Genomic DNA, 13,659 nt, shown 5'->3' on the forward strand with positions numbered 1-13,659 from the left:
AGCTGCAGACCTCTAAATGAGACAGCTGCAGACCTCTAAATGAGACTGCTGCATACTTCTAAATGAGACAGCTGCAGACCTCTAAATGAGACAGCTGCAGACCTCTAGAGGAGACAGCTGCAGACCTCTAGAGGAGACAGCTGCAGACCTCTAGATGAGACAGCTGCAGACCTCTAGATGAGACAGCTGCAGACCTCTAGAGGAGACAGCTGCAGACCTCTAGAGGAGACAGCTGCAGACCTCTAAATGAGACAGCTGCAGACCTCTAGAGGAGACAGCTGCAGACCTCTAAAGGAGACAGCTGCAGATATATAAATGAGACAGCTGCAGACATCTAAAGGAGACAGCTGCAGACATCTAAAGGAGACAGCTGCAGACATCTAAAGGAGACAGCTGCAGATATATAAATGAGACAGCTGCAGATATATAAATGAGACAGCTGCAGATATATAAATGAGACAGCTGCACACAGCTGCAGACCTCTAAATGAGACAGCTGCAGACCTCTAAATGAGACAGCTGCAGACCTCTAAATGAGACAGCTGCAGACCTCTAGAGGAGACAGCTGCAGACCTCTAGAGGAGACAGCTGCAGACCTCTAAATGAGACAGCTGCAGACCTCTAAATGAGACTGCTGCATACTTCTAAATGAGACAGCTGCAGACCTCTAAATGAGACAGCTGCAGACCTCTAGAGGAGACAGCTGCAGACCTCTAGAGGAGACAGCTGCAGACCTCTAGATGAGACAGCTGCAGACCTCTAGATGAGACAGCTGCAGACCTCTAGAGGAGACAGCTGCAGACCTCTAGAGGAGACAGCTGCAGACCTCTAAATGAGACAGCTGCAGACCTCTAGAGGAGACAGCTGCAGACCTCTAAAGGAGACAGCTGCAGATATATAAATGAGACAGCTGCAGACATCTAAAGGAGACAGCTGCAGACATCTAAAGGAGACAGCTGCAGACATCTAAAGGAGACAGCTGCAGATATATAAATGAGACAGCTGCAGATATATAAATGAGACAGCTGCAGATATATAAATGAGACAGCTGCACACAGCTGCAGACCTCTAAATGAGACAGCTGCAGACCTCTAAATGAGACAGCTGCAGACCTCTAAATGAGACAGCTGCAGACCTCTAAATGAGACAGCTGCAGACCTCTAAATGAGACAGCTGCAGACCTTTAACTGAGACAGCTGCAGACCTCTAACTGAGACAGCTGCAGACCTCTAAATGAGACAGCTGCAGACCTTTAACTGAGACAGCTGCAGACCTCTAACTGAGACAGCTGCAGACCTCTAAATGAGACAGCTGCAGACCTCTAGAGGAGACAGCTGCAGACCTCTAAATGAGACAGCTGCAGACCTCTAGAGTAGACAGCTGCAGACCTCTAAATGAGACAGCTGCAGACCTCTAAATGAGACAGCTGCAGACTTCTAAATGAGACAGCTGCAGACCTCTAAATGAGACAGCTGCAGACCTCTAGAGGAGACAGCTGCATACCTCTAAATGAGACAGCTGCAGACCTCTAGAGGAGACAGCTGCAGACCTCTAAATGAGACAGCTGCAGACCTCTAAATGAGACAGCTGCATACCTCTAAATGAGACAGCTGCAGACCTCTAGAGGAGACAGCTGCAGACCTCTAGAGGAGACAGCTGCAGACCTCTAACTGAGACAGCTGCAGACCTCTAAATGAGACAGCTGCAGACCTCTAGAGGAGACAGCTGCAGACCTCTAAATGAGACAGCTGCAGACCTCTAGAGTAGACAGCTGCAGACCTCTAAATGAGACAGCTGCAGACCTCTAAATGAGACAGCTGCAGACTTCTAAATGAGACAGCTGCAGACCTCTAAATGAGACAGCTGCAGACCTCTAGAGGAGACAGCTGCATACCTCTAAACGAGACAGCTGCAGACCTCGAGAGGAGACAGCTGCAGACCTCTAAATGAGACAGCTGCAGACCTCTAAATGAGACAGCTGCAGACTTCTAAATGAGACAGCTGCAGACCTCTAGAGGAGACAGCTGCAGACCTCTAAATGAGACAGGTGCAGACCTCTAGAGGAGACAGCTGCAGACCTCTAAATGAGACAGCTGCAGACCTCTAAATGAGACAGCTGCAGACCTCTAAATGAGACAGCTGCAGACCTCTAGAGGAGACAGCTGCAGACCTCTAGAGGAGACAGCTGCAGACCTCTAAATGAGACAGCTGCAGACTTCTAAATGAGACAGCTGCAGACCTCTAAATGAGACAGCTGCAGACCTCTAGAGGAGACAGCTGCAGACCTCTAGAGGAGACAGCTGCAGACCTCTAGAGGAGATAGCTGCAGACCTCTAAATGAGACAGCTGCAGACCTCTAAAGGAGACAGCTGCAGATATATAAATGAGACAGCTGCAGACATCTAAAGGAGACAGCTGCAGACATCTAAAGGAGACAGCTGCAGACATCTAAAGGAGACAGCTGCAGATATATAAATGAGACAGCTGCAGATATATAAATGAGACAGCTGCAGATATATAAATGAGACAGCTGCAGACATCTAAAGGAGACAGCTGCAGATATATAAATGAGACAGCTGAAGATATATAAATGAGACAGCTGCAGACATCTAAAGGAGACAGCTGCAGATATATAAATGAGACAGCTGCAGACATCTAAAGGAGACAGCTGCAGATATATAAATGAGACAGCTGCAGATATATAAATGAGATAGCTGCAGACCTCTGAAGGAGACAGCTGCAGATATATAAATGAGACAGCTGCAGACCTCTAAATGAGACAGCTGCAGATATATAAATGAGACAGCTGCAGACCTCTAAAGGAGACAGCCTCAGACATCTAAAGGAGACAGCTGCAGATATATAAATGAGACAGCTGCAGACATCTAAAGGAGACAGCTGCAGATATATAAATGAGACAGCTGCAGATATATAAATGAGACAGCTGCAGACCTCTAAAGGAGACAGCCTCAGACATCTAAAGGAGACGGCTGCAGATATATAAATGAGACAGCTGCAGACATCTAAAGGAGACAGCTGCAGATATATAAATGAGACAGCTGCAGACATCTAAAGGAGACAGCTGCAGATATATAAATGAGACAGCTGCAGATATATAAATGAGACAGATGCAGACATCTAAAGGAGACAGCTGCAGATATATAAATGAGACAGCTGCAGATATACAGTATAAATGAGACAGCTGCAGACATCTAAAGGAGACAGCTGCAGATATATAAATGAGACAGCTGCAGACATCTAAAGGAGACAGCTGCAGATATATAAATGAGACAGCTGCAGATATATAAATGAGACAGCTGCAGACATCTAAAGGAGACAGCTGCAGATATATAAATGAGACAGCTGCAGACATTTAAAGGAGACAGCTGCAGATATATAAATGAGACAGCTGCAGACATATAAATGAGATAGTCGCAGACCTCTGAAGGAGACAGCTGCAGATATATAAATGAGATAGCTGCAGACCTCTGAAGGAGACAGCTGCAGATATATAAATGAGACAGCTGCAGACCTCTAAAGGAGACAGCTGCATATATATAAATGAGATAGCTGCAGATATATAAATGAGACAGCTGCAGACATCTAAAGGAGACAGCTGCAGATATATAAATGAGACAGCTGCAGACCTCTAAAGGAGACAGCTGCAGATATATAAATGAGACAGCTGCAGACCTCTAAAGGAGACAGCCTCAGACATCTAAAGGAGACAGCTGCAGATATATAAATGAGACAGCTGCAGACATCTAAAGGAGACAGCTACAGATATATAAATGAGACAGCTGCAGACATCTAAAGGAGACAGCTGCAGATATATAAATGAGACAGCTGCAGATATATAAATGAGACAGATGCAGACATCTAAAGGAGACAGCTGCAGATATACAGTATAAATGAGACAGCTGCAGACATCTAAAGGAGACAGCTGCAGATATATAAATGAGACAGCTGCAGACCTCTAGAGGAGACAGCTGCAGACCTCTAGAGGAGACAGCTGCAGACCTCTAACTGAGACAGCTGCAGACCTCTAAATGAGACAGCTGCAGACCTCTAGAGGAGACAGCTGCAGACCTCTAAATGAGACAGCTGCAGACCTCTAGAGTAGACAGCTGCAGACCTCTAAATGAGACAGCTGCAGACCTCTAAATGAGACAGCTGCAGACTTCTAAATGAGACAGCTGCAGACCTCTAAATGAGACAGCTGCAGACCTCTAGAGGAGACAGCTGCATACCTCTAAATGAGACGGCTGCAGACCTCGAGAGGAGACAGCTGCAGACCTCTAAATGAGACAGCTGCAGACCTCTAAATGAGACAGCTGCAGACTTCTAAATGAGACAGCTGCAGACCTCTAGAGGAGACAGCTGCAGACCTCTAAATGAGACAGGTGCAGACCTCTAGAGGAGACAGCTGCAGACCTCTAAATGAGACAGCTGCAGACCTCTAAATGAGACAGCTGCAGACCTCTAAATGAGACAGCTGCAGACCTCTAGAGGAGACAGATGCAGACCTCTAGAGGAGACAGCTGCAGACCTCTAAATGAGACAGCTGCAGACTTCTAAATGAGACAGCTGCAGACCTCTAAATGAGACAGCTGCAGACCTCTAGAGGAGACAGCTGCAGACCTCTAGAGGAGATAGCTGCAGACCTCTAAATGAGACAGCTGCAGACCTCTAAAGGAGACAGCTGCAGATATATAAATGAGACAGCTGCAGACATCTAAAGGAGACAGCTGCAGACATCTAAAGGAGACAGCTGCAGACATCTAAAGGAGACAGCTGCAGATATATAAATGAGACAGCTGCAGATATATAAATGAGACAGCTGCAGATATATAAATGAGACAGCTGCAGACATCTAAAGGAGACAGCTGCAGATATATAAATGAGACAGCTGAAGATATATAAATGAGACAGCTGCAGACATCTAAAGGAGACAGCTGCAGATATATAAATGAGACAGCTGCAGACATCTAAAGGAGACAGCTGCAGATATATAAATGAGACAGCTGCAGATATATAAATGAGACAGCTGCAGATATATAAATGAGACAGCTGCAGACATCTAAAGGAGACAGCTGCAGATATATAAATGAGACAGCTGCAGACATCTAAAGGAGACAGCTGCAGATATATAAATGAGACAGCTGCAGACATATAAATGAGATAGCTGCAGACCTCTGAAGGAGACAGCTGCAGATATATAAATGAGACAGCTGCAGACATCTAAAGGAGACAGCTGCAGATATATAAATGAGACAGCTGCAGACCTCTGAAGGAGACAGCTGCAGATATATAAATGAGACAGCTGCAGACCTCTAAAGGAGACAGCTGCATATATATAAATGAGACAGCTGCAGATATATAAATGAGACAGCTACAGACATCTAAAGGAGACAGCTGCAGATATATAAATGAGACAGCTGCAGACCTCTAAAGGAGACAGCTGCAGATATATAAATGAGACAGCTGCCGATATATAAATGAGACAGCTGCAGACCTCTAAAGGAGACAGCCTCAGACATCTAAAGGAGACAGCTGCAGATATATAAATGAGACAGCCTCAGACATCTAAAGCAGACAGCTGCAGATATATAAATGAGACAGCTGCATACATCTAAAGGAGACGGCTGCAGATATATAAATGAGACAGCTGCAGATATATAAATGAGACAGCTGCAGACCTCTAAAGGAGACAGCCTCAGACATCTAAAGGAGACAGCTGCAGATATATAAATGAGACAGCTGCAGACATCTAAAGGAGACAGCTGCAGATATATAAATGAGACAGCTGCAGATATATAAATGAGACAGCTGCAGACCTCTAAATGAAAATATGTGTTCTGAACAAGCGGTTGAGAAGGTCCTCTTTGCATCCCTCTCTGTGCTCTGTACTAACTCATGGTTCTGGTGTTGCAGGCCCTGGCTCCACTGGGGATAGGAGTGGCGACAGGGGAACAGGTCAGGGCTGATGCTACACTACAGCTTTGTTTCAAATCAGTTTTTATTTATATAGCACAGTTCAGATGTATCTCACACATATGCCTACCGTCTATATTACTAGTCAGTAATCAGTACTGAGATGTGTTCCATCCATATTACTAGTCAGTAATCAGTACCGAGATGTGTTCTATCTATATATTACTAGTCAGTAATCAGTACTGAGATGTGTTCCATCCATATTACTAGTCAGTAATCGGTACCGAGATGTGTTCTATCTATATATTACTAGTCAGTAATCAATACTGAGATGTGTTCCATCCATATTACTAGTCAGTAATCAGTACAGAGATGTGTTCCATCCATATTACTAGTCAGTAATCAGTACAGAGATGTGTTCCATCCATATTACTAGTCAGTAATCAGTACAGAGATGTGTTCCATCCATATTACTAGTCAGTAATCAGTCCTATGTTGCCATTGCCTCCAGTGTCACAACAGGGTTATGTTTAAGCAGTTCCTTCAGGCGTCTGCGCTGCAGTTCGTGCAGATCGATAGCTGCAGACTGGGCAGCGTGAATGAGAACCTGGCCGTGCTGCTGATGGCCCACAAGTTCCGGGGTGAGAGAGATCAACTTGGACCAGTTAACCTTTTCAGATGGACAATCTCTGGAATGTTTCATTGCAATTCTGAATTCTATTGTTATATATTCGTACTGGCGAATCGCGTCTTGCTCTTCGCCATCGAGATGTACCTCATCTCCAGTACCTACTGTACTTCATTAACGAAAAAACAAATGCACCCAGAATCTGACCAGGCCCCGCCTCAGTGCCGTACTATAAGGCAGCAGGCGTGGTCACCACTCGCCCTTCCTCTATTTCGTTTCCATCATGGCGGATGCTTGCACCCTGTGAACTAGCGTTATGAAAAGTATAGAGAAATTGCGCAATGTTGAGTATTCGCCGGAGATTTGCCAACCCCTGGAATCTTCGGCATGTTCCGACGGCGCTCGTATGGGTTCTGCGACTCTGCAGCTGGATGCATTTTGATGCATCTCCGCGTCGAGTCTGTACTGGGGTCTCCTCGTCTTGTTGACAGCAGACAGAGGGACGGCGTGTGATGTGTAGCTATTGAGCTACCTCACACTCAGGTAGGATCTGCGCCACTAGGCATTAACGAGCGTCTTGCTCTTAGCGCGCCCTGAGGTCCCTTGGGAAACTTTTCTGATGGAAACTTTTTCCGAGGAAGGGCGAGTGGTGACCACGCCTGCTGCCTTATAGTACGGCACTGGGGCGGGGCCTGGTCAGATGCTGGGTGCATTTGTTTTTTCGTTAATGAAGTACAGTAGGTACTGGAGATGAGGTACATCTCGATGGCGAAGAGCAAGACGCTCAGCCAGTACTCATATAACTAGGTTATATACACAACATATAGTTATGACATCATTAAAAATAGAATCTGTAGTGCTGTCAAACAGCGACCTCTAGGGGGGGGAAAAGCCCCTCTTGGTATTGTACTTTGTTTTAATTTTTTGTTTTGGTCTGATGTGTGGGTGGAGTTGAGTGGGGATAGGGGGAGGGGTTGCTATTGCTGGACTGCATTTATATAACAGCTTTTATCCAAAGCGCTTTACAACTTGTGCCTCACATTCACACATTTCACTCACACATTCACACACTGATGGCGGAGGCAGCCATGCAAGGTGCCAACCTGTTCATCAGGAGCAGTTAGGGGTTAACTGTTTTGCTCAAGGACACTTCGACACGCTGCCGGGAGGAGCCGGAATTTAACCAGGAACCTTCATATTACCAGACGATCGCTCTACTGTACCTCCTGAGCCACTGTCGCCCCCAGATAGTTTGGAGCTACTGCTCTTCTTCAGTCTGAAGATGGACGTGGATCATCATTCAATATTTATTTTGACTCAAAATCTACACTGAAGGGATTTACAGTGTTGTCGGGTGCACATAGTCATCATAAATAGTCATCAATTAATACACAAAGAAAGAGAAAACTAAAAACGATTGTAATAAAAAATAAGTAAAACTGTTCTATAAGAATAGAAGAATAGAATAATTTTAAAATGTTACACACTCAAAACACGATTTAAAAACAATTTTTAGTTTGTGGTGACCTGCTTGGTCACCAGCACTAGCGGACTGGCCATTGGGAGCACCGGGAGTTTTCCCGGTGGCCTGGCAGACTGGCATGGCCTGGCTGCCCTGACAGACTGGAAAATGCTTTTTTAATAAAAAAATTTTTATTTGTTTGTGCCCGCAGTCAGGCCACTGAACTCCGAAGCAGGCCAGGTCAGCATATACATGTTTCTATTTGCGCGGAGATGTGCTCTCTATATAAGTTCAGGCAAGCAGGCAGGAATTAGTTAACTTGTCATGGGCCTGGCCTGGCCTGCCTGAGTCAAATTCCCGGTAGGAATTATGGTCCCAGTCCGCCACTGGTCACCAGTGCTCTAAATCGACCCATGGACACTAGTGCAGCTCATTTAAATCTACCCTGTAGGGCATTCCACCATCAGGAGCACAGAAGCCAAAGAGTAATACACTGTATTTTAAAGAGGACATTTTATAAATGTTCAACAAGTTAATATGGGTCTTTCAGGTCCCCTAAACATGTCTTCCACTCAGATTATGCATCCTTAGCAGCCTCTATAGGTAGATGTAGTGGTTACGTCATTGCTGTTTCCGGCCGGTCCACCTTGCTTGAAATTGCAACGTATTTCCCCATTGCCCATTTCTAAATCGTCTCGTTTTAAAACAAATAAAGCATGAACATTTGCATGGTGTACCTTTCTGTGTGTATTCATCCACAATCTATAGCTCAACATGAAAATATTTGCAATTAATCGTAAAATAATTACGTCAAATTTTATTTCAACCAAAAATGCTTAAACAATAATGCTATATATAGTGATAGAAGGGAACTCATTTTGTGCAAAAATGGAAAGCTTGCCAATGTTCATGAGGCAGAATTGTTACAATAGCCGATAATCCATCTTCCCAATTATAAATCCCTAAACGGGTGGACCTCGCGGGCGGTCCAAAGTGACATCAGACTACACCTCCCTATACCCCTCTGTTTCAGTCATGTTTTCAATGGGCTGTTTCTGCCTGTAACGAGCGGGCTGCTTTTATCGTACAAATTTGATAATAATGTTGTCAGAAACATATTTTAGGTTCAACTTTAGGTAGAAAAGAGATGATTTACATGCCATCTTGTATACACACATTTGTATCAAGATATCTTCATGCTTGTTAGTAACTGGCAATTGTGGCTGCAATTCTGAATGGCTCGTTTCAAGAGGGAGGGTTCTTGTCACAGCTGAACTGCAGAAAAGGCACAATGTACATATTTAACATTTTCTTAGTGTTGAGACAACTCCTCATTCTGTAAAAACAATGCAACACACAGGCAAAGGACATTTTCACAATAGGTCCCTTTAAACAATGGCCATGAAATACACAAGCACACATGAGCACACACACGACACACACACTGTACTAGCTCACACACTAGCAGCCACTTTAACATGAGCAAGCACACACTCATGCTGCACACACTCACACTTATGGCCACTTTACAAAAGGAAAGGTCACTTTAACACTTTCAGTGCCGGGCCGTGTTTTCCTTTTTACCCCATTGATGCCACGGTCCACGGCCCATGTAACGTTAATATCGCCTAATCTATGTTTTAAATTATGCTATGTGTTAGGGGTGGACGGTATAAACGGTATACGGTATAAACGGTATGAATTTGCTCTACGGTATGGATTTTGACTATACCGTGTAACCGGTAGTGCAGCTATAAAATAGCAATGACGTCATGTAACCACAGCGCGACTATTTCACTCGCATTTGCCCCTAAAAATAGATAGAATTAGTCATAGATAATAGATATGTGCGAACTGGAAAAAGTTATTTAGGAGGCTTCGCGCAGTGGGCGTGCCAGCCCCTACCGCACGCATGTAAACACGGGTCTAGTAGTCTAGTGGGACGGGACGGCGGCGTCTCCCTGAGCTAACGTTAGCTTAGCTACCGTTACAAAATGACCCAGTCAACTATTCACTTTTAGTTTAATACATGATGAGGCATTGTCTAACCGAACGGTATCTAGTCGGCCAGCTACCGATAGCTCCTGACATCAACAAACACTCCACAAAGTCTAGTAGAGACGTGTGTGCTACCTGTTAGCTGTTAGCTCACGTTAACGCAAGTTAGTTCACCGTTCAAAACGAAATGTCCCATTGAACTAAATAATTCACTGAGGCGTTGTATTAACGTTATATATCCGGCTAGCAGTAGCTACAGATAGCTCCTGATATCAATGTCTTATAACACTGATTCTATGCGTATTCGAGCTGAGGGCACAGTTAAGTAACGTTATACCAATACAATAGGTCCAGGTGCAGCGCCGGAGAATCCTGGCCGTAGCTCTGCTCGAGGCTACTCGAGTATAGGTCCAGGTGCAGCTCCGGAGAATCCTGGCCGTAGCTGGAGGCTACTAGAGTACACACAGACAGTGGAGCTTGTTGCGTGGTGGCGATGTCTTGCAGATAATACAAGTACAAGTCTAATTATATAATATATATATTTTATAAAAAAAAAATTATATAAAATTTAATTTAATAATTTTTTATCAAAAACGATGATACCGTGATATATACCGTTACCGTCTATGCTTCAAATTATACCGTGATATAAATTTTAGACCATACCGTCCACCCCTACTATGTGTCTAATCTGCCCATCGCTTATCAAAGAATCATTTTCCAGTCAACATTGGCAAAGCAGATTGTGTTTTTATCACTTCATTTCCTTTTTATAGCATTTTGAAAACCACTCGGTTTCGAAGAAAAAACAACACATTCCATGATAATCGCCTTTTACTGGAATATTCCAGAACGTTATCATTTGTCGGTCTATTTATGAATCGTTTTCAAATAAACGCTAGATGGTCGATAGTATATGTGTGCGTACGCACGCTCGTGCCGTGCGCTGATAAACGCTGCTATTATTTCCTCATGGCTTTTACAGTGAAACAGCCATATCACATATAGTGGAAACGCTTATATATCCATGAAAACGAGTCTGATTATCCTAACACTGATAACATAGATTCCTTACCTGACATCAGATGGTATCCAAATGGTATATTCCAATTCCTGATCACCATTCAAAAAAATCGATAAGTATATTGATCCAACGTGTGTACAGTATAACCTAGGGGTGGACGGTATGGTCTAAAATTTATATCACGGTATAATTTGAAGCATAGACGGTAACGGTATATATCACGGTATCAGTGTTTCCGTTAGAATTTTTTTTTTGCCTGATAGGCAGGCTATATAAAGAATGACATCCTCAAGGCATGTAGATTTATAATATTTTAACTTAAAACTAGGCTACTTTTGCGTATAAAGTCATTATATTCCAAATAAAATAAGTCCAGAGTCGAGACTCCGTGCTGCTCCCATTGCACACAGCGGGGCTGGATGCTGGATTTTGCTAGAAGCATATGTAGCTGCAGAGCCGCAGAGCCAGGGGCACTTTCAGGTCTGGTCACAGGCCCGCTCAACAGCGCCCCCCCACCCAACGGCTGAATTGCCAATGGCTGAATTGGAGTATTGCACTGTGCAATACTCCAATTCAGCCATTGGCAATTCAGCCGTTGGGTGGGGGGGCGCTGTTGGGTGGGCCTGTGACCAGACCTGAAAGCGCCCCTGGCTCTGCGGCTCTGCAGCTGCATGCTATTCGCAAATCCACTGCTGCAGCCGTCCTCCCGCTGCAGCCGTCGTTATCATAACACTACACACATATCATAATGTTTACAGCAAACTGTAGTTGATCACCAGGTATGTTTTATTAACGTAGAATAATTCATATAAGAAAAACGATAGGGAAATCTCTTACCTTTCTCCACTGGTTAAAAATGCCAGGAACTGAAATTGAAACTTGCTGTGCGCCGCGGTGATATGTGTTTATTATGAAATGACAATTGCATGTTGACACGCCCACTGCGCGAAGCCTCCTAAATAACTTTTTCCAGTTTTCACATATCTATTATCTATGACTAATTCTATCTATTTTTAGGGGCAAATGCGATTGAAATAGTCACGCTGTGGTTACATGACGTCATTGCTATTTTAGAGCTGCTCTACCGGTTACACGGTATAGTCAAAATCCATACCGTAGAGCAAATTCATACCGTTTATACCGTATACCGTTTATACCGTCCACCCCTAGTATAACCCATGATCGCCGCGGCTCAGAGGCTCCAGAATGAACTCTGGTAACTCCGGCTGCATGGGTGAGAAGTAAAATGTGGACTGGAATCTTTTTTTTCCCCATTCATTTTCATTGAGTCCATTCCAAAAGGGTGATTTACCATATGGGAGACGATAGGGGGCACTTTTTTCACATCTGATCGCCGGCGGCCCCTGGATCTCCAACGGTCGGCTCGTGTGATGCAATATGATTTCAGATCGCTAATAAAAAAAATAAAAATTAAATCTGAGAAAAGCTGTGACGTGGCTTTCAACGTCACGATCGTAAACCCGAGATTAGCCGTGAGTGGCGCTCAAAGTGTTAAGAATAGTATAGTACTATAGTATAACTTGAGATTGTATAATATAGCATGTACATAAAGACCCAATGCCTCATCCGTAGCTAACAGTGTATTGCACTACCACAGGACCTAGCATGTCCTACCATGCTCTGTAAATAACTCATGTACATATACCGATATGCCCTACTCTGTTTACTTGTTTTATTGTTTTATTGCACAATGTCGTTCTATTGGATTCTATTATATATTATTACTATTGTATTTGCACATCGTTGCGGGCAAGACCACCCGCATTTAATTGTATACTCGTATGCCGTGACAAATAAAACTCTTGACTTGACTTGACTTGACTTGAAATAAATAACAATCTGTTTTTCTCCAGTGCCTGTTTGTCCTCATGCTGGAGGAGTCGGTCTGTGTGAACTTGTTCAACATCTCATCCTCTTTGACTTCATCTCTGTGTCTGCAAACCTCAGCAACCGGTGAGACCAGTTAGTGGAACAGCATTTAAAGGAGCCACACATTTTAATAATTCACACATGTTCTTCCTGTGCCTCAGGACAGTTCAGTCAGTATGTTCTTCCTATGCCTGCCCTCAGGACAGTTCAGCCAGTATGTTCTTCCTGTGCCTCAGGACAGTTCAGTCAGTATGTTCTTCCTGTGCCCCAGGACAGTTCAGTCAGTATGTTCTTCCTGTGCCCCAGGACAGTTAAGTCAGTATGTTCTTCCTGTGCCCCAGGACAGTTCAGTCAGTATGCTCTTCCTGTGCCCCAGGACAGTTCAGTCAGTATGTTCTTCCTGTGCCCCAGGACAGTTCAGTCAGTATGTTCTTCCTGTGCTCTTCCTGTGCCCCAGGACAGTTCAGTCAGTATGTTCTTCCTGTGCCCCAGGACAGTTCAGTCAGTATGTTCTTCCTGTGCCCCAGGACAGTTCAGTCAGTATGTTCTTCCTGTGCCCCAGAACAGTTCAGTCAGTATGTTCTTCCTGTGCCCCAGGACAGTTCAGTCAGTATGTTCTTGCTGTGCCCCAGAACAGTTCAGTCAGTATGTTCTTCCTGTGCCCCAGGACAGTTCAGTCAATATGTTCCTCCTGTGTCTCAGGACAGTTCAGTCAGTATGTTGT

General features: G+C 44.3%; 1 protein-coding gene across 3 annotated transcripts in view; it reads left to right on the forward strand.

Moving 5' to 3' along the window:
• Window positions 1-13,659, forward strand: part of enosf1 (enolase superfamily member 1) — a 36,986-nt gene that overhangs the window by 18,125 nt on the left and 5,202 nt on the right. For all 3 annotated transcript variants that reach the window (XM_084322358.1, XM_084322356.1, XM_084322357.1), the window contains 3 exons: window positions 5,934-5,975; window positions 6,445-6,574; window positions 12,920-13,019. In XM_084322358.1, coding sequence (XP_084178484.1) covers window positions 5,934-5,975; window positions 6,445-6,574; window positions 12,920-13,019 — 272 coding nt within the window. The remainder of the gene's footprint in view (window positions 1-5,933; window positions 5,976-6,444; window positions 6,575-12,919; window positions 13,020-13,659) is intronic.

The sequence above is a fragment of the Notolepis coatsorum genome (genome assembly GCF_963971535.1).
Source record: "Notolepis coatsorum genome assembly, chromosome: 10".
NCBI classification, from domain to species: domain Eukaryota; kingdom Metazoa; phylum Chordata; class Actinopteri; order Aulopiformes; family Paralepididae; genus Notolepis; species Notolepis coatsorum.